Here is a 25,407-nt window from a genome sequence, read left to right as displayed (position 1 = left end):
TTGGATTTATAGTGTGACTTCGACAAATATTTTTTTGTTGTAAAATAGTTTCTATTTTCAAACCTATTTTTGTTTTTTACAGTTTATAAAAGTAACACTATTTCATGATGAAAAATGACTGCTTGGTGCCCCACCTCTGAACCAATTTTTAGGGAGCAGATTCTCTCTCTTTTCCCCCAGCCCTTACTCCTTGCCTTTTCTCTATGTCCCAGTGTCTTTCCCTGTGTGCAGCTTGACCCAGGAGACTTAACATTGGCAAGACCTAGGTCCGGGGTTGTGTCTGTGGTTTGGTGATAAAGAGGTGGTAAAAGGCCAGAACCCTGATGCTTTGGCTGGAGAGGGGTTGGGGAGTTGCCTGTGAACTGGAATGACCCACTGGCTTCCAACCTGGTCACTTTACACTTGGATGACTGCCATGGCACCCAGCAGGTGCTCAAGAAATACTTTTGGTTTCTTGAACCATTGCTGGTGCCTGGAGCTACCATTGCCATCAGCTAATGGTGTTCTGAGGACATCAAGTAAAAGACCTGAAGGTTGTGAATGCTAAGATTTGTCCAAAGTCCATCTTCCTCCTTCAGGTTGAGCAGCCACACCTTGGCTATCAGCACTTTCCCCCCCTCATTATCAAAGCAATAGAAGGGTCCACTGGGAGGGAGCATCAAAGGTTACCTCTTCTGGCCAACCTCTGGTGCAGAAAAGGCCATCCTAGGCAGCCTCCCAGCCCCAGCTGGGCACCTGCACCCTAGGTATCCTGCTCCCTCTTTCTGGACATCTCTGGCTCTTAGAAAATTCTTCTTTGTTCTAACCTTATACCTGCCTCTTGGCAATGTTGACCTAGTTATGCCCTTTGTGGCCCCACAGAGCAAAGGTCTGTAGGCATGACATGATTCCACTTCAGAAGGTTGAAAATAGTGCTTCTGGACCCACATCCTTTTTTCTATTGCTTTATCTCCTTCACAGGGTTTATGTTGCCCAGTTCTGCCAATCATTTTTTACATGACAGAATCAATATAATCTTAATAACAGGGGACATTTGCCATGTGAGTGCTTGCCCTGTGCCAGGCACTCTGGTAAGCTCCTTACATGATTGTCTTATTTGCTACTCTCAGCCTCCCTATGAGGTGGCTACTATCATGATCCTCACTTTCTCAGTTAGGATACCATGGAAGGAGCAGGAGGTCAGAGGTCCTCTGGAGCCACACAGGCAGGAGCAGAGAGACTTGGGCCCAGGCAGTGCAACTCCAGAGCCTGTTCTCTTCGCTTTGGTGCTTGAATATGTCACAACCTTTTCTGCATCGTGCTAAAAATAAGCCCATGCTGCACCAGACTTGAGCTGGCCCTGCTTTAACTTATTTTGCAAGAAATCATTTGACAGGAGCCTGAGTTGAACCATTTTCCATGAAACCTCTTCAGAGTTTATTTTGACAGAATGGACTACAGAGCAGAGGCCTCTGCACTATAACCAGCAAATGGGCTCATCTTGGCTTCACCAGGCCCCACAGGGCTCCTGAAGTGTGGGATTAGATCAAAGTGACAAATATGAGCTATTAATATTTCTTTTCGTGAACAAGATACCTGATACGATAGATTTCTTAAAGTTTCCAGTCATGACTTCAGGGCTTGAAAGTAGAGGGAGAGAGGTGCCTACGAATTGCAAAACAGATTGCTTCTTCAAATACTGAATGCAGTACTCAGTCTCACAGAACCGCCCCAACCATAATGGGCAGAAGGATGTGATGAACACCTGCCCTCCAAACCTGGGAGGTAGATGCCAAATGTGCTGGCTTAGGCCCCCTGGAGAATAGGGAAAGATGATCCATGACTTCTTCCAAATCCGGGCTGTGTGGGCCAGGGAACTAAGAAGCTGGGACTGAACCATCTTTCTCTTTGTGAGTTGCTTTTCAGATATCATACACCCCCGTCACTATTTCTAGAAACTTAAGCAGTAAAGTGAGAGACAGGAAAGTGTGGGCCCAAGCACTTGGAGAAAAATCAGCTTGAAGCAATAGAAAAAGCACTGTATAAAATCCGCCTCTGTCATTACTGAAATAGGTCCCTGAGCAGTGACCTAACCTCCCTGAAATGTTGTGTCTTTATCTGAAAAAAAATGGGGGTGATAATAGCACTAACCCACAAGTTGATAGATTAGGTGAGACCCTGCTTGGGCGTAACAGAAAGTACCTGGCACAATGTCTGGTGATGATAAATATCAACATTAGCATAGCAATTTCCTTCTGTCTCCACTATTTCTTCTCTTTTTCTAGTTCTACTTGCCACTGATACACTTTAAAGCTTTAGGTAAATATCTTAATCTCTCTGCCTCTTTGCCTGTAGAAGACTGACTAAGGCTACTGGTTCTGAGTGAGTACATAGCGCCCTCTACAGGACATCTTTAAAATGTGTGTAGGTGATTGTCACAGTGACCCAGACAGGACTTCTGTACAGAAAGGATGAGGATGCTAATAGATGTAAAACTTGGGGAAAAAAGGATTTTCCATCTACCCAACTGCCTAATGATCAGTTGACATTCATGTAGGCAAAACCCTGTTTATAGTGATCTTAGCCTGAAATCTGACTCTATTTTACACATAAACAGTTTTTGTATGTTTTGTTATATACTAAATTTTCCAGGAATACTACTACCAAGTTTATGAGTACCTATTTGTTATGAAAAGGTACAGTATTTCACTGTGTCATTAATAATGCCTTCTGGTGGACAGTGCCCCAACATTTACATATTATCTTATTTTAACAAACTTTAATTCATTTTTTCTTTGTATTACAGTTAGGGCATTATACTGATTGGATTTGAAATTATAAGTGTTGGCAAGTTATATTATTAACCAAGTCCATTTTAAGAGAACAAAAGGCACATTAAAAAATATTCATATTGCATCTTTTTAAAGTATGGGGGAGGGTATGTGTGTGTGTGTGTGTATGGTGTGTGTGTGCATGTGTGTTAGTTTATAAATTAGCTGGAGGAACCTTAAGTCAGACTTGAAATAAAAGAAATGGTTTTGTTTCCCTTAGAGATATCCTTTTACATAAGGATATGTAGTAGAAGTCAGAATTTTTAACTGCATCTATTGATTGTCAGAAAAATAAAGTGTTCTCCTGTTCCCTGTCCCTTTTAGAAAATGCAAACCTAGAGTCTGAGACAGTTTCATCCTCAGCTTCTTCTTCTTTGCCCTCTTGTTCTTTTGATTTCTCCTATACATACATATGTTTTTAAAACATCCACGTGTAGGTTTTTTTTCAGAGAGGATACTGAACCAGCTCAGTACCCTGCCCTTTCCTAAGTTGCTTTGTTTTACCTGAAACTCAGCCTGCATCAGCCTGGCTCTGAAAACTGCAAGCAGGCCTGAAAACCAGGCGGCAGTGGGCTTCTGAGGGACGCCCACACCAACTCGAAGACCGAAGCTGGAGGCTGAAGTGGGCCTCCCATAGGCTTGCTTTCCACACCTGTCCGTGAGACCCAAGGACTCTCCAGGGGTCTGGCATCCAGAAGAGTCCCCTTGAGGGAGCAGCTGTCATTAGGAGGCTTCCTACCAGCACCAGTGTTTGGCTCCCCTGTATTGGCATCTTGTGTAGCCAGTCATCACAGCACCTAAGGACCAATTCATGTTGTGAGTAGACATGAGGGTCATGGTGCCAGTTGTGAAATGTGACTTTGGTGGTAATGTGTGTGCAGTCGGTCTGGAGTCCCTCCATGCTTCTTTTATTGGAAATTTCTCAAGACCTCAGTCTAGGATAGTTGGTGTTTGAAGATTTCCCTGTTCTTCGTTATTCATGTTTTAAAACTAGTTGTCCATTTTATGATGTTGATATGGTTATGACAAACTTCAGTACTTAATAGAAAGGCTTATAGTTCTTCTGAGTCCAAAAGTGATACATGCTTGTTAGAGAAAGTTCAAAATCAATACAAAAAACAAAAGATGAAAATCAGTTTTCATTGTCTCAGCCCCGAAGACAGCTACTGTTAACATTTTGGTTTACTTTTTTATAGTCCTTTTTTTTTTGTTAAATTTTGTTATATAAATAACTGATATTCACTTTAGAAAAAGATAGAAAATTGAGGCATGGTAATAAAGCAACAGTGACCCATCACACCAGTTGGAGATAGTAGTCTTAGTATTCTGGTGAATTTTCTCTTCATCTTTTTTCTGTAGATAGTAATGAGGTCAGGAATATTGTATACGTAATTTGTGTCCTTTTTCACCTAACACTTTTTTTGTGTGCAGGAGTATCTCCCATGTTGTCATATATTCTTTGTTTTGGGGGGCGGAGTACTGGTGATTGAACTCAGGGGCACTCGACCACTGAGCCACATCCCCAGCCCTTTTTTGTATTTTATTTAGAGACAGGGTTTCACTGAGTAGCTTAGCGCCTCATTTTTGCTGAGGCTGGTTTTGAACTCGCAATCCTCCTGCCTCAGCCTCCTGAGCCGCTAGGAATACAGGCATGGGCCACACACCTGACATCATCTATTCTTAAGTATAATTTGAATGGTTGAATAGTATTTCATCTTAGTATCATAATTTATTTGTAAATCCTCTCAGGGGAACATTTAGATGTTTTTGGTTATACCCTATTATAGTGCTATAAGAAAATTCCTGTATAATTCATTGATATAAATATTTATCTATATAGGTAGGTACAGATAGGTAACTATTATAAATGCTGTGTGAGAGATGGTAAGCTTTGACAATATTTAGCTTAATTACACATGAAATTATGCTGACAAAAAGGATAAACATTTTTAAAGCTTTTAATAAATAATGCCAAATTTTTTTCAAAAAGTTTGTACCAGTTTATTTTCTGATTTATAGTCCATTGACCAGTTCATTTACTATACCTTCACTAATATTAATTTTAATCTTTAAAATGTAATCTTTGCTAATATAAGCAGTGAAAGTAGCATCTCATTATTACATTTTTTTTTCCAGGAGGTAGGTATTGGGGATTGAACTCAGGGGCACTCGACCACTGAGCCACATCCCTGGCCCTATTTTGTATTTTATTTAGAGACAGGGTCTCACTGAGTCGCTTAGTGCCTCACTTTTGCTGAGGCTGGCCTTGAACTCATGGTCCTCCTGCCTTAGCCTCCTGAGCCACTGGGATTATAGGCGTGCACCACTATGCCCAGCTTCACTATTATATTTTGATCATGATGAGGTTGAACCTGTTGTCATAAACTTCTTCGTCTTTGTGTTTCATCTGTTTGTGATTTCCTGCTCACATTCTCTGCTCGTGTTCCACTGAGGCGTTTGCCCTGTATTACTTTGTGGGAGGTTCGGGTCTGGGTTTGGTTGGAGTTTGCTTTCATGCAGAAAGGACTGCTCTTCTTCACCTGTGCAGAGCTCGGGAGTCCAGACCTGGGTTCAGCCCTCCTCTCTCCCTCCTGGGCTGAGTGATTGATTGCATGTGGTTCTCTGATCTCTCTCGGAATTAATTCTTTGAGAACTAAATGAAACATCCTTCACCTGCACAAAATAAAAGCTGGCTGTGTGATTTCTGCTGCTACAGTTTTTGTGTTATTTTTGTTGTGACCCTGCACCGAGTATTTTTTCAGAAAAAAATTATCCCAAGTTGTACAGCTCAGGTTTGTTAAGATCCTAAGGCCTGAAAACTTGCCTGCAGTAACCAAAGCTCAGAAAATGAAGCAAAATCACTGAAGTCTTTATTATTATTATTATTATTATTATTATTCCTTATGTAGGAAAGAGGCGCATGAAAGGAAACAAGTCGTTGCTGTTTTAATTAAGAGGAACCTACAGGGCTGTTCCTGGGGTCAGGATGCACTCAAACCAGCCTCTTCAACTTGGGGCACAGGAAGACCCTGAGACTTATCACAAGATGAATCCTCTTGTTCACCCTGTGCTTGCCAGGGCAGGCCAGAGGACAAGTCCACTTGAGAAAGGGTTTTAGTAGTTTAGAGTGGAAACAGAAAGCATCGTCTGGTTAATCTTTAAGTTATTTCCTTAGACACGTCAGCCATATCCCCAGTACTCTGGCTCGTTCATGTGCTTTTTGCTGGCTTTGGCAGCCTGGCACTGTGGGCAGGAGGGATGGGTGTGTGTGAGCCTGCCCCGCTCTCTTTGTCCCACTGGGACAGAGTTTTTCTTTTATCTGCTGAGTCACTGAAGCAACAAAGCATGTGTAGAGACCCGGCTCTGGAGTTGGGCCTATCTGAATTCCAAACCCTGTTCTGCCCCCTCCCAGCTGTGTGATCTTGGACAAGTTGCTTCACCTCCCTGACTTCATGTCATCTTCTACACAGAGCTGATAACAGTGTGTTTCCCAGAAGGACATTTAAGGATGGAATGAAACATGCCTCCACTCGCACTGTCCTGGGCACCCGTTTGTTGCTCAGTAAGTGGGAGGTGGTCCCTCCCCGCAAGTGCAGGGGGACAGGTGTCTCCTGTCCCACCTCCAGTCAGCAGCAGTATAGTCTGTAACGGCTCAGACTTCTCCCAGCTGTCTCCACGTAGCACATCCTAACCACAGGCTCCCGCTTGGATGGTAGAGGACAAAAGGTCCCTCTTCCTCCCGCCGTCACTCAGGCTTGCTCCTAGCAAGTGGATGGGTTTTTCACTCCCACGGGCCTTTGTGCAGTTCACAGACTGGGTGTCACCCGTATCTAGACAATCAGGAAATCCCCACGGATGTTGCCTCAGCCCAGCAGCGCCGCTCAGCCTGACCCCTTTCCCCGCCTCTCCCCATCAGCAAGCCCCTGCAAGTACATCTGGAATTCAGCCCCATCACCCCTGATGCTGAGGCTGAGCTGCATCACCTACCTCGGCTTTGGTAGTGCTCTCCTAACACCTCCCGGCTCCACCTTAACCCTCGCACGCAGGCGTACACACAGTCTTCTCACCACAGCAGCAGCCAGACTTACACCTGAGTGGGACCAAGAACTCCACTCAGTCCAGGCAGAGTCCTCGCCCGGCTCTGCCAGGCCCTCCCTGGCCCTGTGACTGCTCCCGCCTGCTCCAGCTCTCTCCTCTCACCCAGTTGCTGTCCTGGGCCGCAGCCCGCTGCCGTCTGTCTGCATACCCCTGCCTCTCCCTCTCGCCTCCTCACACCTTGCCACCTCGGGACCTTCCTGGTGGCCCTTGTCCCTGGCACCTAGCACCGTCACTTGCTTATTGCCTTGGCTTGCCATCCTCACCAGCATGTGTACCAAGTGAGGACAAGGACTTTTGTCCCCCTCCCCATCCCCAGCGCATCCGTGGAGAACAGTGCCTGGCACTTGGTTGCCCTCAGCAAATATTTGTTAAGAGATTAATGAGTGATCGTGGGCCAGCACGCTAACAGTGTCTTCATTATTACAAAATCGTCTCAAATTGAAATTTGGCTGCCACATGCAGTTTGTGGTGGAAATTTACTCGAATTACCAATCCTTCCTCAGACCTGGCACTGAGTTGCTTTAAAACTTGGGGGTGGTGGGACACAAGGTGCCCCCAGTGCTGCTTCGCCCTGTGTGGCTGTGTCACCCCAGCACCCCCTCCCACTCTGGTGGCAGCCCCACCCTGGCAGCAGCTGTCAGCTTCCCCTCCTGTGGGCTCCATCTCCAAAGGGAAATCACTGTCCTTTGCTTTCTCCATCTCATCTCCCTGAGCGACTCCAAAATTCTGTTATTCATCACCCGCTGATGTAACTTCCTCATTATCCTAGTGCAAGCTTTCCTGAAGGATCTCTCCCCCCACTTTAGTAAAACAAAGGGGTTGGATTGAATGCTCCATTCACCTTTCAAATTGCTGTGGGTCCTCAGTGCTTCCGGCCTCAGGGATGTCCTTCAGTCCTGCTCCCCAACTCCTCTCTGCAACCTGCCCCTCCAGCTCTTCAGTTTTAAGTTCCTCATGCCCCCTGGGTACCCCCTCATCTCACCATCTGTGAGCTCCTTCCTCCCTAAGTTTCAAATCTGGGTTTGCATCTTTGGCCTGACTCCCACGGCCTCCTGCCTCTCCTTTTTAACCACCCTGAGGACGTCCATTTAGTGACCATGGTTGGCTAAACATGCCAGGTGCTTTTCATCATTCAGTCTTCCCAAAAACCCATGGAGAGGGCTGGCCCCTTTTATAGGAGAGGAAACTGCAGCTCCTAGAGGTCACCCGGCTTGCCCAGGACACACAGCCATTAAGTGGCAGAACTGGAATTGGAACCCAGGAGGCACTGCACTGCCCCACCCATCCCACTGCTCCTTATATACCCGAGTCCTCTCACTCTTTGGTCCATATTGCCCCCTGCTCTTTGGTTCTGGGTGGAGAATTCACTTGCTGAGGTACTGGGAAGGCCACACCCCTAAGCATCCAGCCTGGATCCACACCTGTGCTCTGCCTCACCTGAGGCACTGCCACTCTGCAGTGCCCCCCAACACTTCTTTCTGGCTTATCCCCTCTTTGTAGTTGACTCAAAAGTGAAGGTCTTGCCAGAAAAGGCCCCTCAGTATCCCTTGTGTCCACTGCTGAATATTTTTCCTGCTTTCCCCATGTTCTCTGAGAAGGTGTGTGCCTTTTCTTCTAAGTCTTGGCTCTCCGTGGCCCACCCCCTGCTGCCTGTCCCCGCCTGTCAGCAGCACCTACCCAGAAACATAGGGCACACTTCAGGGGCCCTTCCTGACCTCCTCTCCCTCATACCAGCATCTCCCCTTCGGCACTGAACAAAAGTAGTACATTCTTCTGTTTCCTTTAGAACAAGATGCAGGTGTTTTCCAGAATTTTCAACTTTAGGCAATAAGTTTTTTGGAGAAAAGAGTGCTCTTCCCAGAGTCTTTAGGACATGGTTGTCTTTTCTTACTCTAATATTTAAAAGCAAAAACAAACAAAAATCAACAAATAGAAAACAGGGTCAGGCTTACGTGTCCTCAGTTAGCAGGTCCTCCAGTATGGCATGCCGATCCTTTGTGGTATCAGACAGGTTTGTTACTGTGCCCTCTTTGGATGCAGGGGCATTATGAAGTCAAGGGTCAGAAAAAGAGCTTTGCCTGGTGTGGCTCCTTTCCACTGAGGTGGCACGGCAGGAGGAATGTGGCAGACACAGAAATGTTTACATCTCCTCATGCCAGGCCCTGGGCTGGGCGCTGGGTGCAGAAGAGAGCCAGGCTGTCCCTGCTCAGGGAGAGGCCATTCCTGGGATCTCTCTTTGTCACTTCAGATCTATTGTCATTCTGCAGGTAATGCAGACAAACCCCAGGACCCAGGCTGGAGGCAAGACTCTTAGAAAAGAGTCCTGGTTCCAGATGCCTGGGGAGTGGGCTGAATGTATAAGGTCCTGAGAGGCAGGGGCAACACCAGACCCAAGAGCACACATGGGGCAGAGACCCTTCACGAGCAAAGTGGAAGCAGGAACCTCAGAGCGTGGGCTGTTTCAGAGGAGCCAAGAGACTAATAAAACAAACCTTCTGGTAAAGACATCAGCAGGAGAGGGAGGCAGGGTCTCAGAAGAGAAGACCTTTAGTACTGAATGCTTTTGCAGAGCAGAGTTCTTCTCAGTGTGCCATGTCAATCCCTTGGCCATTAGATTAAAAAAATGTTGTGAGTGTGCGTACTTGGGGAATAAGAGACTCGACTGTCCCTGGATGTCGCACTCCATGAGTCATTTCTAAAGGTCCAAGAAGCCCTGCAGAAAAGGAACCTGACTATTGAATCCATCTTCCCTCATACATAGAAGGCCTCTGCTTCCTCCCTACCCACATATCATTAATTCCCGTGGAATTAGCTTTCCAGGGCAGACCTTTGATAAGAGCTGGTTTGAAGAAGTTTGAAATCCCTAGAGTTTGCAGGGGGTTCATGCCATATAGTGAAAAAGTATGGTTTTATTTAGGACTGACCTGGGCTTAAATCTTCAAAATCCCAGAAAATCATCAGTTTTGGTAAAGTTACTCTCTCAGGCTTACCCTCTCAGGCTTAGTTTCCTTATCAGTAAAACGGGAGCAATAACATTAGCCATCTTCTAAAGCTGCTGCGATGGTTACTGAGAAAATCCTAACAGTTCCCACTTAGTCTGGATGCCATGCTAAACACTGTTATATCTCACCGTCCGTCACTCGAGGCACGTAATGTCATCATTCTTATTGTACAAGTCAAAGGCCAAGTGTTGTGCCCAATGTACACTGTGAGTACATGTTGGACCTAAGATCTGAACGCCTGGTGGCGTCGGGATTTGAAACCTGTCATCTTCTATCGGCACGCCCTCAACCACTGTTGGCTGGAACATAAAAGCACTCAGTAGTATCATTGCTTGTTTTAGATGGTTCATGGATGTTTTTGGGTTGGTGGTGCTGGCGGTGAAACTCCATGTCACTCTGATGTCTTTTTCATCAAACCAGTGAAAAGAGTCATCGCCTCGACTTGATGTCCACACAATTGCTTCCATTGGGACCCTTGTGTTTGCTCTGCCTTCAGTTTGGGTGGCTGCTTAGCTGTCAGTTGAATGCAGACCATTCCCACCCTGTGCCATCATTGCATCTACATCCAGGACCAAGAGTCCTCCCAGAATGCCCAGCGGGACCATAGCTTGTTCTCACTCCTATACTTCAGAGGGAGATGTGGAAAAGCTTAAGCAGATATCTCTTTTATCACTCAGCACATACCTCTTGAGTTTCTTGCTGGGCTAGGTCTGTGTCCCTGGGGAACTCACAGTCTAGTCTATTTTGTGATTATTAGACCTCTGAATCATCTACCCTCTGTGGCGGTCTGAGACTGGAACTCTGTGGCCTCTCTTCCATCAACCGAATTGTTTTGATTCACAGTGCCCAGATTCACAAACCAGCAAGTCGTGTAGCCCCAAATGCAATTGTTTGTTTGATTTCAGGGTCCCCAAGCACCTTGAGCTACCAGTAGGATTGGATATACAAGTGCCACAAATAGGCCTGTCCCCCAAGCTCCTGACGACCAGTGTTTCACAGCCCTCCTCTGCTCAGAACACTCTCCTGACGTTCCTCCAGCCCATCACACAAACACCTGCTACACCTGGCCCCAGGTTCATCTCCTCCCTCGTCCTTTCCCCTTCCACTGCCGTCCCCCAGCACACACACATGCCAGCCAGTAAGCTAATTATTTCCTCATCTATTCTGCTCACGGTCCTGCATACACCCCACAGCTAGGAAAAAGCACTCCTTGCTCGAGACCTTGACTGCCACCTGCTGGAAATTTGTCATAGTGGCTCAATAGATGTCTACCACTTACAAATGCACAGGTCCCTGCTGGAGATGGGCAGCATGTCCTCACAGTGGTACAGCCTGCCTGTTGCCTTGCCCATGCTCTCATGTATTTATATAAACATTCATCTCTATAGTAGCTTTGAGGCCATCTTGATTGTATGGACTGTGGGTTCTCTGGGTCCCCATTGTCCCGGCTTCTCCTGGGAGCTACAGAAAGGCTATTTGAATGATCCCAGTACAAACACCTGTTACCTCAGGTTCAGGACATCTGGTGAAGGTTCTCAACATCTGTGTGCTGCAAAGCAAGGCAACTAAACACCCCCATGGAGTGTCAAGGGGGATTTGCAAAGGGGACAGGACCCATCAGCCTCCTGCCTCTGCTTAAAGGCCATCATCATCTGAACAGATGAGAGAAGCTCAACCTTCATTCCCTCAGCAAATCTCCCCTGTGCTGGGGAGAATGTGACCAGGGCCTCCACTGGCTCCCTGGTCAGGGAAAAGAAAGCAGTACTTCCGGAGCACGTCCTGCACCCAGGGCCAGCTCCTCAGTGATATACTCTAAAGTCATGCCCCCAAACCTCCTCCAGGGCCAGCTCTTCAGTGATATACTCTAAAGTCATGCCCCCAAACCTCCTCCAGGGCCAGCTCCTTGAAGGCTTTGGGCATGCAGAGGTGGCAACACATGGGACGCCCCTGGAGAACCTGGGGTTTGTAGAGGAGTAGATCAGAGAGTGTGGTCACACTGTCAATTTACTATTGACCACATTTTCCTAAGCCATGCCCTGTTATGAAGCCATATCTTTGAAAGCTGCCACCCTATTGACATCATGAGGCTTCACACAGTGTCTTAGTAGAACTCCATCTAACTGTCACACTGCGGGTAGCAATGGGAGAGACGAGGAGTTGGACTTCCATTGAGGTCCCCTTTTAAAAAGAGAGGAGCCCTCTTTTCTTTCACAGAGCTTGTTTCCCCAGAGCCAGTCGGCACTGCATTGCTCAGGTCCCATAGCAAGAACCTCTTGACAGACACCATGACTTGCTCAGGTCTATGTTAATGAACTGACTGATGAACTTCCTGGTCTCACATAGTGAGGGCTGAGTATTTCCCTCTTTCCCTGGCTGCCAGCCAGCTCAGAGGAAATTCATTTGCTCAGTTCTTCTTGCAGCTTTCCCTCATTTCTTCCCCAGGAATACTTGGTTTTAGTGTTTGTTTTGCTTTTGTCTTTGTATTTCACTTTTTGGGGGTGGTTTTTGGAGATAGGAGATTAGCAGCACATAGTGATTAGGAGCATCAGCAGTGAAGCCAAGCACACCTAGGTTTCAATCCTTACTTGCCAGCTGTGCCATTTTAAGCAAGATAACTGCCTTTCCAGTCATTGGTTCCTCATCTGGAAAGTAGGAGTAAGGACACAGTAAACAGACAGGTTGTCCAGTGTAAAGCCCTCTGTTTTAGCTAGCTTTCTCACTGCTGTTACTGAAAGACGTGACAAGAACAATTTTAGAAGGAAAAGTTTATTTGGGGGTTCACAATTTCAGAGGTCTCAGTCCATAGACAGCCAGCTCCATTCCTTGGGGCTCAAGGTGAGGCCGAATATCATGGTTGAAGAGTGTGGCAGAGGGAAGCAGCTCACATGATAATCAAAAAGCAGGGAAAGTCTCCACTCACCAGATACAAAATATATACTCTAAAGTCATGCCCCCAATGCCTACCTCCTCCAGCCACACCCTACCCACCTTCAGTTACTACTCAGTTAATCCCTATTAGGAGATTAATTAACTGATGGATTAAGGCTCTCATAACCTCATCTCTCATTTCTCATCTAAACCTCCCTGCACTGTCTCACAGTGCAGCTTTTGGGGGACACCTCACATCCAAACTATTACACCTTTCTCCCAAATCAGGCTTAGTTTGGCTCTAGGCTCCTAGTCTTTATTTCCTTCTTTCTATATGTGTCAGCTACCTTACAATGAATTGTACAGCAGTTACAACTCAGTGACCAACAGCTGCCAGTTTTTTGGGACAGAGAATTTCCTGGGGAGACTTTCAGTGTTCAAATAGGAAGGTCTGAGCTAAAAAGATAAGTTGATCACTGTCTTCATCCATTAGTAAGGCTATAGCCAAATACCACAGACTGGGTAATACATAAAGAAAGGAAATTTGTTTCTCACAGTTCTGGAGGTGGAGAAGTCTGATAGCAAGTTCTGGCATATGGTGAGGATCTTTGTTATGTCATCCCATGGTGGAAGGCAGAAGGACAAGAGAGCAAGAGGGGGCTGAACTGACTTTTAAAACAAGCCCATTGTTTTGGTAACTAACTCACTTGTGGGGGCAGAGCCCCCGTGACCTGGTCACCTCCCACCAGGTCCCACCTCCCCATAATGCTACACTGGAGATTAAATTTCCAACATATGAAGTTTGGGGAACACATTTAAACCATAGCAGTCACCCTCAAAATAGGCAACCTCACCATCTTGGTGACTTACAGTAGCAAAGGTTTATTTGTTCCTCATGCTGCTGTCTGCCCAGGAGCTTGGCTTTAGGGGGATCCTCTGCCCAGGAAATGCTGGTCTCATGAGACTGTCACTTCTGCCACATTCATTGGTCAGAGCAGATGGTATGGCCAGGCCCTCCACCAGGGTGCTGCCCAGAATCTTCCCACAAGGCGGGTCAGCTAATCGCATGCATGTGAAGGCAGTTGGCCTTGGTCCCCTTTCTCTTCCTGCAGCCTATTAGGGTGCTGGACCAGGCACCCAGGGAAAGAGAGAGGTGTCTGCATTGGATTGAAGGTCTTGGATGTGGTCATCTTCCTACAGATGGTGGGGTGGGTTTCTTAAGGGACGGCCTTCCCCTCCCTTGCTCAGAGGAATAGCCATGTCTCCTTTTGGAGCACACTAGTGGGTGATGCCCTTGCCTTGCACTTCTCAGTGTTGTGACATCTCTGCAGGGGCAGACGGGCCACCACTCCTCCTCCAGCTTCCTGCTTTTGTGGGTGGACCTGAGAATCCCTTTCCTGTGCTCTGAGGGGAGAGAGGGTGCCCCCCACCCTGTTCTTCCCAGGCACACTGCACAGGACCCTTGGTGCCCTGCTTTCTCTGGCTTTCCAGCAAACCTGACTCCCAACACCTTTGGGAATATCTGACCCAGAAGTGAGTACACAAGTGGGTGCACAGCAGGCTCTCCTGAGTGTCCTCACCTGCACCCCTTGTACTGCTGCACCATGGTGGGCCCTCTGAGCCCATTTCCAGCCAGGGTCCCTCTGGCAGGTACCTAATGCTTCTGGAGTCCCTCCTTGACTCAAATCCCTTTTAAAAGTATAGCTGGAGGGCTTTTGTTGGTTTTGTTTGCAGTGCTGGGTGTTGAACCCAGAGCCTCCCACACTAGGCAGGCACTCTGTCTCTGAGCTGCATCCCCAGACATTTTCAAAAATTTTTATTTTGAGACAGGGTTTCACTAAGACGCCCAGGCTGGCCTCCAATTTGCAGTCCTACTGCCTCAGCCTCCCAATTAGCTGAAATTGTAGACATGTGCCACTGTGCCCAACTTGTTTTGTTTTAATTATTGTTCTTACATCTAAGAACACCTTCTTGAAGGAAAAGAATTTTCTAAAGTGAATGTCAAGCGTCACAGCAGGTTCAGCTTCCTCACCTTGATTAAGCTGACTTTTGTACAGATCGTGCCAAAACCTGTATTAGCATTTATTCTTATAACTTCTATAAAGTAGATTTGAGTATTGGAAAAAATGATCAAAGTAAGGCATTTCATGTGGAGTTTAGTGCTGGAGGTTTAGTAGAACCTTCATCTGAGTTTCAGGGAAGTGGGGCAGGGACTGACTGCCCCTTGAGTGAGGCTGGGACCTGGGGATGTGAGGCTCCTGTAACTAGGGCCTGGCTGCAAGAGGTTGAAGCTCAGAAGTTCAGGACCCTCTGCAGGGAGAGAAGTGAAAGGAAAGCAGTTCCCCAGTGACAGGGTGGCTAAAGCAAGCCACACTCACAAAAGGTGAAGCCTAGAGACAGAGGCCAGTGCCCCTGGGAACCCTACTATCTCAGTATGGCTGGGCTTGAGCAGCAAGGGACGGTGGGCTGCAGACTGAGCAAGGCCTGAGGGTTCCTGCTGGGGAGTTTGGGATTTATCTGGAAGGCCTGAGAAGGAGCAGCGAGGCCACTAAAATGTTCTAAGTAAGGGGAGGGCGTCCTGTCTCTGAACACAGTGGGCAGAGTTGGCACTGGAGAAGGGAGCATCTAATAGAGGCAGTGACAGGATGGAGGAAGGTAGTTGGAGCATCCCTCAGAGAGCTGTGGGGCTCTGGGTGTGGGAGGAAGAAGGATGCTCAGAGAGGTGCTGGGTAGCTGATTTGGGGGCTGGGGAACGGGCCTGAGATGGAATTGTGCACATGAAGTTTAGGGACTTTCACTGGTTTGCACTTCTTTACCAACTGAGGCTCAGGGACTAGAAGTCCATAATTTTGTGTCATTGCACATGTCTAGCCTGGAGTCAGCGGCACTGGACTGAAAGATTCTGAATCAGATGGCAAATCAGGAGGACAGAAGCAGTCCTCTTCCTGGTTCTAGTCTATTTGAAGATCCAGTAAAGATCAAGAAAAAGATTATGCTCCAAGACTGTAAGGATTAGTTGGTGGAATGAACAATGCCAAAATGTTTGCTTCAGAAAGTCAAGAAAGCCCTATTCAGTCTAAATCTTACTTTCTTCAGGCAGAGCAGGGATGGATCGGGAGGACTTCCTTCCAGATCAGCTCTTTTCAGACGCAGGCATCTGCCGTGCAGGTCAGAAGGCAGCGAGCAGGCCCCTTTTCTGTGAGGAGGGATGGAGAGCAGCAGTGCCACTTTGCTGACCTGACCCTTTGCTGACTTCCTCTCTCTTGGCTTCATGTGTGGCCAGACAGGCTGAGGCTCATGGGCATTCCCTCAGCACCTCAGCTGGCTCTCTCCTTAGTTTCAGACACTGGCGCTGCTGGCGTTCTGTTGTGGCTTAATGTTTTCTGTCACTTCCCACTGTTGCTGGTCTTGGGTTCAGGTGACTGCCTTCTCTAACGCAAATGCTGTGCAGTGTCTTTAGCAGTGAAGATAGCTTCTAGAAGTCCAGCATTCGCAAACTGTGTGACCTTGACCAGCTTCTTTACCTCTCTGTGCCTCAATCTCTTCTTTGTAAAATGGAGAAAACCATAGTGTTTATTGCCTCTGGTGATTTTCAGGTTTAAGTGAGTTAATCCATGTAAGACAGTAAGGATGGTACCTGATGCAAAAGAACACTCTAGTGTTCGCTATTATTTAACGCAGTAGGAGAAATAATAAAGCTCAATTACCTTCCTTCCCCTAAGGATGTCCAAGAATCCATTTTTAGTACTTAGAAGGCATTGTTTTCCACAGAAAATGTCTCCTGCCAATTTCCTTCATGAGTCTGTAGCTTGGGTTTAACAGGGAGCTGAAGGTTGGCCACGTGGCCAGCTGGTGAGTGCAGCTGGAGTGTGGCAGTGGACGGGACAGTGAGCCTGTCCTTAGAACTCCCCAAAACTAGGTGTCACGAGATAGCTCCCCTGCCTCCCAGAGCTGATTTTCAAATTCATTTACCCCAAAGTGACCTGTCTGGGTTTTCTTTTCCCATGGTTGTCCCTGTAGGTTTTTGGAAGAAGTTGACTGTCTGAGAGGAAATTACAAAAACATGAAAATCGCTTTGAGGTGACTGACAAGTTCAACAGCCCTTGCTCCTCCCAGGCTGGCTCTGAGGGTTAAGAGCTATAACTGCAGGTAATAAGTAAGTCCACAATCCCAGTCCCCGGTGGCTGATGATCATTGCTAGCTTGCATTTGCTTGGCTGTTCAAAAATAGGGGGCAGAGGACACCAGTGCACCCATGTCCGGCATGTGGCCCAGGGGCCAGGACTGCATGAGTCCTGGGCTCCATGAGTCCTTGAAGACTGGCAGATGGGAGCTGTACTCATTCTGAGTCCTGCTTCTCTAAACGTTAGCAAGAGCGATGGCAACAGTGGCAGCCACCCAGCAGGGTCAGTGATAATAAATAGCTATCAAGTGCTTCCTGAAGGATGAATTAGAGAAAGGCCAGGAAATTTATGAAAATTAAGGCTAAGAAGAGGAAAAGGATGACTTCTACTAGATATTAGAATGTACTCTAAAGCCTCACTCATAAAAAATGTATTACTAGAATGGAAAGAACTAAATCAGAGGAACAGAGTAGAAAGTCTAGAAATAGGTGGCAAATGAATAGAAGTAGCATTTCCAGTTATTCGTAACAAGATCTATGGTCTGATAAATAGTATATCCGGAGGGAAATAAGGAATCCTAACTTAGGTAGTATACCAAAATAATTTCCAAATGGATTAAATTTGTAGATAAAAAATAAAATTAAAAGGTTGGCATGGTGGAGTCCACCTGTAATCCCAGCAACTTGGAAGACTAAGACAGGAGAATCACAAGTTCAAGGCCAACTTTAGCAATTTAGCAAGACCTTGTCTCAAAATAAAAAATAAAAAGGGCTAGAGATGAAGTTCAGTGGTAGAGCACCCCTGGGTTTAATTCCCAAAGTTGCAAAAAATGGAATAAAATTATAAAAGTATTTGTATTAATTTCAGATAAGAAAATATTTTAAAACATGTCACTTTGAGCACTACATACAAATACCACAAACACAGTTAAAAGGAAAATAAGTATTTGCAACATCTGTGATGAACAAAGAATGAGTGTTCCTAACATGCACTTGTGTCTGTTCCATCGACTGATGGAACACTGCTGTGTGCTAAGTGTTCTAGTCACCAAAGGGGCAAAGCAGGAAGCCAAGCCAACACGCTGCTTTCTGGGCACTTCCAGCCTAGTGGAGAGGACAACCTGTAAAGAAAGAAAGAAGGGAATTGTAGGTAAAAATCTGGATGAGGCTGTGGGGGGAATAGATTTCAGCAGGCGCCTTGCTTGGGGAGGCTGGCAGGGCTCCTGTTATACAGCTATTCAGGCTTCACTGATGAAGAGACACTGAGCAGAAATATGGAGGGGAAGGAGGCTGAGTTCTGTTTGTTTCTTTTTCTTTTTCTTTTTTTTCATGTTTAGCAGTAGGATTTGCTGATGAACTGAATGCAGGCAGTGGAAGAAAGGTGTCAGCATGGCCTCCAGGCTTAGGGCCTGATGACCAGTGGGAAGTACCACATATTGACCCAGGAATGGCTGGGAGTTGGGCTTGGGAAGACCTAGGGTTTGGTTGTGAACTTTTCAGTTGTCAATCTCTATTGTGTAATCAAATGGAGATTTAGGGGAATGGCTGGTTATCAAACCTGGAATTCAGGGCAACATGTAGGCTGGAGATAGAAGTTTTTGGAGTTATCACATCAGAGTATGTGTAGTAGTTGGAACCATGACATGAGGTAGATGGAGCCCCTAGAGAGTGAATGCAGACAGAAAAGAGGTCCCAGAACCTGTGGGACTCTCACTTAGAGGTAAGGAAGACGAGAAGAAGAAGCTAAAGAGAATGAACACTGAAGTAGAAGGAGAATCACAAGAAGGCGGCATCTCCCAGGTCAAGACAATGATGAGGAGAGAGCAGCTCTGTGGGCCACTCCTGGTGGGTCAAGAGGGAGGGCCATTGGATCTAGCTACTGGGAGGTCACTGGGAAACCCAGCTAGGGCTATTTAATTGTGATGATGGGGACAAAAACCTGATCTGAGTTAGGTCATAAAGAGTCAGAGCAAAAGTACTGGAGACACAGAAAAATGGAATAATGTCTAAAGGATAGCATTCAAGAGTTGTTTTTCCCAAGATAGGAGTTATATAACTTGAATGTTTAATCACATGGGAATAGTTCAGTGGTGTAGGGAGTGTGGATGATATTGGATTGGACTGAGGTCAGGGACTCTGGAATGATAGTCTTGAGTAGGTAAGAAAGGTGGAATTGGAGTGGGAATCAGGGCAAAGGGATCCTCAAAACCAGCATCTAGGTGACTGGTGCATGCGATCCTGGCATCTTTTCTCAGGTAAATAAGAAGCAAAGTTATCAGGATTCAGGGTGTAGCTCAGTGGTAGAATGCTAGCCTGGTGTGCATGAGGCCCTGGGTTCCAGCACCAAAGGAAGGAAGGAAGGAGGGAAGGAGGGAAGAAAGGAGGGAAGGAGGGAAGGAGGGAGGGAAGAAGGAAGGAGGGAGGGAAAGAGGGAAGGAAGGAGGGAAGGAAGGCAGGCAGGCAGGCTATGGGCTGAGAGTGAGGACCACTGAGATGTTAGAAGTTTGAAGAAAGAGGAGAAAGTATGAAATCCTTGATAGCAGAAGGGGAGAATAAATGGTCAGGGAGGGAAGTCTCTGAGATGTACATTTTCTCTTGCCATGTTCAGGGGCACAGGCAAACATGGAGTAGAAGGCCATCATGGTAGAGAAATGGAGCATGAGTAGACACAAAGGAAGACAGAAATACCTATAAACATAGGACAAGTAAACACAGTGACCTCCCCGCTTTCAAGTGGGCAAGAGCTCTTGGGAATAGAAATTATTAGAGCTTTCCAGGAGTTCAGGGTTTCAGTGTGTTACACAATGTACAGCATGGGTACCCTTTTGGCCCTTCAGCCCCACTTTTATAAATTTATCTCGAGAGATAATAGCTCAAATGCACAGAGATACATGCATAGAGATGTTTACTCTGCAGTGCTTGTAAAAGTGAAAAATTGGCAAGCCTATGGGGAAGAGACTGGTTGAGGAACCTGCGCATCACAGTGATAGTGAAAGGCAGTGCTCACACTTCCCTCTTGTTTTGCAGATGAGGGAACTTGGGCCTGGAGGGAGGGAGTGACAGCTCCAGTCAGATCCCCTGGAGCTGAGAGCCCTGACTGCGTTGGGGGCACAGCCTCTTCACCTGGGTCTGGAGTTGGAGTCCCTTAGAAGGTATTTATCAGCCTCTTTTATGGGCCAACTTACTCTGGGCTTATAAAATACAAATGCTTAAAATATTTTGCATATTTGCTATGATATCTATATTTCATTATGCAAGGGAAGGGTGGGTATAAAAGGACACTGGGGTAGACAAGACAGACTTTACCTATGCTGAGGATAAAGAAGGACCATATTTTCTTGACTCCCAAATAGGATTTTATAATTTTCCTTTATTTTCAGCTTTCCTACAATTTTTTGCAAGTCATAACAAAAACACAAAGATAACAAGTAAATCTTGTTTGTAATAGTGATCATATATATGTATGTGTGTGTAAATATATACACAATATATATATGTACATATATAAATATTTTTTTTTTTTTCTTTTTTGGTGGTGCTGGGGATTGAACCCAGGGCCTTATGCATGCAAGGCAAGCACTCTACTGACTGATATATCCCCAGCCCTTGATCATATATTTATTGATCAGAAAGACAAAGGGAGGAGTGTCAGAGGACTATGGGACCCGGGATGCCTCCTAGGCCTTGGTTTCTGGATTTCTTCCATGGCCCAGCACAGGACCTAGAGAAGTCACCCAGCTTGTCTGAACTTTTGTCTTCACCAGAAAAATGAGAAAATGGGCCTAAATCACCTACAAAACTTTTAAAATAAGTGAGATGGTCTTTCCATTATGCCATGAGCTGTTCTGGGCTGACTGGGTGAGATAAGTTAGTGCCAGAAACCAGCCCTGGTGCCTCTCTGTGCCATCCAGGGCCTCCACCACCCTGACATCAATGCCTCTTGTAACTATTCCAGAGCTTCCAATGGCGGACCAGAGAATGGACATTTCCTCCACAATCAGTGACTTCATGTCCCCGGGCCCCACTGACCTGCTCTCCAGCTCCCTTGGTACCAGTGGTGTGGATTGCAACCGCAAGCGGAAAGGCAGCTCCACTGATTACCAGTAAGGCCATTGGGGCTCATTTTCCTCTTGCTAAACTTGGCATCAGTGGATGGGCGTGGAGATTCTAGGGCCAGCCACCATTTCTCTTGGAAGAAGGGACGGGAAGGAAAGGTCCAACTCTAGTGCTGTGCAGTTGGTTTGGGCTTTATATTGTCCTGGATTGCAAGCAAGGAGAGAGCCTCTAGCACTACTGAGGTGTCTACACTTCCTTGCGCCCCCAGATTATTCCACATTAAGGAAAAAAGAACAGCCTTAAAGCCAAATTCTGCCATTTATTGCTTTCCTCCTCTTCCTTTGCTCCTTCGAGCAGGAGGGCTGAGTCTCTGGTTGTAATCTCAGGGGTTTCGAGGAGAGCTCCCCCAAGGCCTCTCCTGAGGAAGACAGCAAGTATCAGGTGCTTAATTAAAGTGTGTGGAATGGATGAGTGGAGGTCATCTCTGCAAACAGCATAGGAACATTGACATTGTCCTTAAACATTATTTTAATTAGTATGTACCTGTTATGTTAAATAGTATTTCTGTTTCTTTTTAGACTTGATGACTTTTCTTTTGAGTAAGTAAATTTTCCCACTCACCATCCACTCTTCTGCATCTGTACGAACTCCTAGGGAGGAAGGCAGCGTAGAACATTCAGAGGCACATTACATTTTGCTGAGGCAACTGCGTGGGATCTTACCCAAATGTCCACTTAAGAGGTTTTCTTTTGTTTAATGAGGGAAAATCTCCAAGGAGGTATCCCCCCTACAGCAGATGTCCTCTCTGCTGAAGTTCACAGGTCGAATTTGGGGAGCACAATGGCTGGAGGTCAGATGCCCACTAGGAGATGCTATGATTAATATGTAAGTTATCCCAGATCATTAAGAGAGCCAACGCCCAGGGGATGGAGAGCGGGTGTGAGGACTGAGGGGGTTCTTCCATAGCACTAACTCCCCAACAGAGACCGGGACATTTTTCCTGAACCCTTTGTCTCAGGCAAGTGCCAATGGAGCCACTGACATGTTCTAAGACCTCTGTTACCTGGACCTGTGGTTTCCAACCTTGTCACCACCCAACACCCTTCAGGTTTCCCTCATGGATCCCCATTTGCAAACCTGCTGTCATTCTTGGAGACTCAGTCACTTAAGCAACCGTGTCCCTTTCCCTGCCATTTTCCTATGCTAAGACCATGATCATCTCCTCATCTGAGACAGTCTGGCCTGGATGACACATACAATTTCAGGGGAAAGGAGGTGACTTGTTTTCTGATGAGGCCTGTGTGATTTCCTCAGAGCCCTAAGACCTCCTGGAGTAACTTTATGTGTGAAGGACACAGGGCACCTCGCTGGGAACCATTGTTCTAGAATGTCCTTGATGGGACCCAGCACTCACATCGTTAGGAGGGTCATAATCCCTCCTTCTTACGGGGTAAAGGAGAAAGGAGAGAAACCCAAGTGACAGTCAGTGCTCTCCTGATAAACGTATGGACCAGAGAAGGTGTGAGCTGGCCCCCAGGAGAGTTTGGAACTCCTTCCTCGAGGAATTGCAGTCTTATTTTTATTGAACCACAAGATACCATGAAACTTGGATTTCTGAGGTCTGTGAAAGCAAGGCAGATCCCTGTCGTGACCCCAGGTCCCACACTCTCCTCGTCCAAACTTCTCAGGCCTTAAGGTTCCCACCTAGCTGAAAGCAGAACATCTGGTAGCAGTACCTTCGGATGCTGCCTGGGCTCTGCTCATTCTTCTTTGTCAGTGCTTCATTCGTCCCTCCTCACCCACCCCCGACCAGATAGACATATATGCACACATATCTTTGATGCTTGATATGTTTTGCAAATGAAATAAGCTCCATTTATCCAGAATGACTAGGGAATGAAGTGTTACAGACACTTGGATACTCTCATTAAGAGTTTCCATAAACACTATGTATTCCCAATTGTGAAACAGTGAGAATATGGTAGAATATATTTAATACACAAACTCTATTGAGACTTTTGGTTGATAATGTGAAAAGCCAGACCAGGTTTTATAGCAGGTTCAACTTAAATTTTTTTGTCTTATACATCATTCATGTATACTCTAGCTACTTGAGCTCTCTAATTGTTTGGTTTCTGGATAAATGAGAGCCTTCTGTGCTGTGATCAGAAGCCATTCTGTATGTCTTTATTAACATGCAGTCACGTCCTCTTGTTTTTGCAGAGAAAGCATGGACACAGACAAAGATGACCCTCATGGAAGGTACCATGAACCTAGTAATTTGAACTTTAGTGTCCTTATAGCCATTTTCTTTGCACGATTACATGTTCTATTACTTGGGGCATGTTCTACCTTGTCTCAATTGGAAATAAGCAAAAAAGGTCATGAGCCTCTGGGCTCAAGACTGTCTCCCTCAACCCCAGTCCCCAGTGTGGCTAACAACCAGGAGTCCTAGTATGTGGAGAAGTTACGGGGATCCTGCAGGAAGGAAATGGAAAGGTGTAACTTTGCCCCTCATCTGCAAGGGACTGCATTTCCACCTTTCACTTTCTTTTTTTCCAGGTTAGAATATACAGAACATCAGGGAAGGATCAAGAATGCAAGGTGAGCTTGGGCCCTCATTTTGTCTAGACTGTCCTGGTCCCAGCTGCATAGAGGGCGGCTGAGGAGGCTCTGTGTGCTTGCTCCCTGTCTGCAAAATGCTTCTGGGTACTGTCACATCCTTAGGGATAAGGAGAGGAGGTAGTGGACCTTGGCTGGATATAGGCTTCTGCTCTCTGTTCCCTCCAGGCTGAGTTGGTCTTCACTTGTTGCCATCTAAGCATATTTGACCTGAAGGGAACTTCAGAGGTAGCAGAAAATTAGTCAAGGGTAGTTTTTCCCACCTTCAGCAGATTACTCCTTCCTGACCTGAGGGCCCTCCAGAAGAGACATGACTCAGTGACTCCATTCCAGGGCTATGCCCAGCCTCTGACGGCCCTTATGGTACAGCAAATTGCATCTGAAGGCCAGACAGGAGGCACATCCTGTTCCCTTGAGTAGGTGTTCTAACTTGGTCCTCTCTGCCTCCAGCCACACTTATTGACCTCTTCGCATTGGGTCCTTAGGCTTCCCTGCCATCAGTACCAGGGCCATCTGAGGCTATAGCATGACAGAACCAGGGGCTTGCAGAAATGGCTAAACTGAGACTTCTAACCTTTCCATCAAAGACCAGATTTTGCAGGAGGTCCCACCCTCTGTAGCAACATTTCCATTGTTGATGCACCTCCTTAGGAGGACAGTCACAAATGGCAGGTGCACATGTCAGGAGAGGGAGTGCAGGGAAGTGTCTTCCCGCCATGGTGGGTGGTCACTCCCAGGAGGGAGTAGTGGGACATCCCTCAGAGAAGGTTGGGGACTGGTATAGCACCTGCAGCACCTAGATGGGTCCTGGCTGATCCAAGGATGGCAGTATTGGTACCAGGCACCTCAGTCAATGCATCTCTGACAAGAAAGAAGTGATGCCCTCTGCAGGCCACACAGCAGCCTCCTCATAGGTCTCAGAGGCACACACCAGGGGACATGGGGCACTCACTGTGCTCTTCTGAGTGGTTGGCCCTGTTAAACCTCCACCTCCATTCTCTCTCCTCCCTCCCCATCTCAAAATCCAATTTGTAGAGATTGAGAGGGAAAGCAATGAGGAGAAATTAACAATTCAGTTTGCTATGAAAGGGAAATTTTTTTTTCTCTTAATTCTAAGGATGAGATAAGCCTAAAATAAAACTAATTCTGACCTGATGGTGCAACCATTTTTGGGTGACTTTAGTAGAAAAGTTTAATTTGAATACTTCTGTAAATTCTAAATTTACCTGTTAGATGAATAATGAAAACAGTTCCAACTCATTTATTTTTGTCATCCCTTCCTTGATGCTTGCTTACGTTTTATAAGAAACCATTTTTCATATTGTTCAGGGAAGCTCACAGTCAGATTGAAAAGAGGCGTCGAGATAAAATGAACAGTTTTATTGATGAATTGGCTTCTTTGGTACCAACATGCAACGCAATGTCCAGGAAATTAGATAAACTGACCGTGCTAAGGATGGCTGTTCAGCACATGAAAACATTAAGAGGTGAGACCCTGGGCTTTATTGTCCTTTACATCCTTGCCCACAAATGATGCCTAGAATGTCCCTGATTCCCCCACACAAATGGTGATTACTTGCAAGTATGTAGCTCTGCGTAATGTGCCTTTGCTTTTTGGCAACAGATAATGACGTCAAACAAAAAAGTTGCTGAGCATACGTGGGTACTAAGATGCAGTTTGCAATCAGACATCCTCAGAGGACTTCAGCTGTGAACTTTGCATACCTCTTTCTCTGTGCTCATGTTGCTGAGCTGCTGCACATTGGAGGGCACCACTGATGTCCCATCTTGCACATGCACATGCTGGGTCCCACCCTCGCACTTAGAAA

At 46.3% G+C, this 25,407-nt stretch overlaps 1 protein-coding gene across 13 annotated transcripts in view; it reads left to right on the top strand.

Moving 5' to 3' along the window:
- Positions 1 to 25,407, top strand: part of Bmal1 (basic helix-loop-helix ARNT like 1) — a 99,407-nt gene that overhangs the window by 46,820 nt on the left and 27,180 nt on the right. For 4 of the 13 annotated variants that reach the window (XR_007103825.1, XM_047515734.1, XM_047515735.1 and 1 more), the window contains 7 exons: positions 16,799 to 16,927; positions 19,928 to 20,052; positions 20,856 to 21,003; positions 21,535 to 21,555; positions 23,180 to 23,218; positions 23,519 to 23,560; positions 24,908 to 25,065. Coding sequence is in view for 12 of the 13 variants with exons in the window: in XM_047515734.1 (XP_047371690.1) it covers positions 20,864 to 21,003; positions 21,535 to 21,555; positions 23,180 to 23,218; positions 23,519 to 23,560; positions 24,908 to 25,065 (400 nt within the window). In the remaining variant the exon portion in view is untranslated. Of the gene's footprint in view, positions 1 to 16,798; positions 16,935 to 19,927; positions 20,053 to 20,855; positions 21,004 to 21,534; positions 21,556 to 21,737; positions 21,842 to 23,179; positions 23,219 to 23,518; positions 23,561 to 24,907; positions 25,066 to 25,407 lie in introns of those variants that run through there. The other 9 variants (XM_047515740.1, XM_047515739.1, XM_047515741.1 and 6 more) reach the window with 6 other exon arrangements.

This window comes from Sciurus carolinensis, chromosome 11, assembly GCF_902686445.1.
Source record: "Sciurus carolinensis chromosome 11, mSciCar1.2, whole genome shotgun sequence".
Lineage (NCBI taxonomy): Eukaryota > Metazoa > Chordata > Mammalia > Rodentia > Sciuridae > Sciurus > Sciurus carolinensis.
This window is presented reverse-complemented; position numbering and strand designations above follow the sequence as displayed.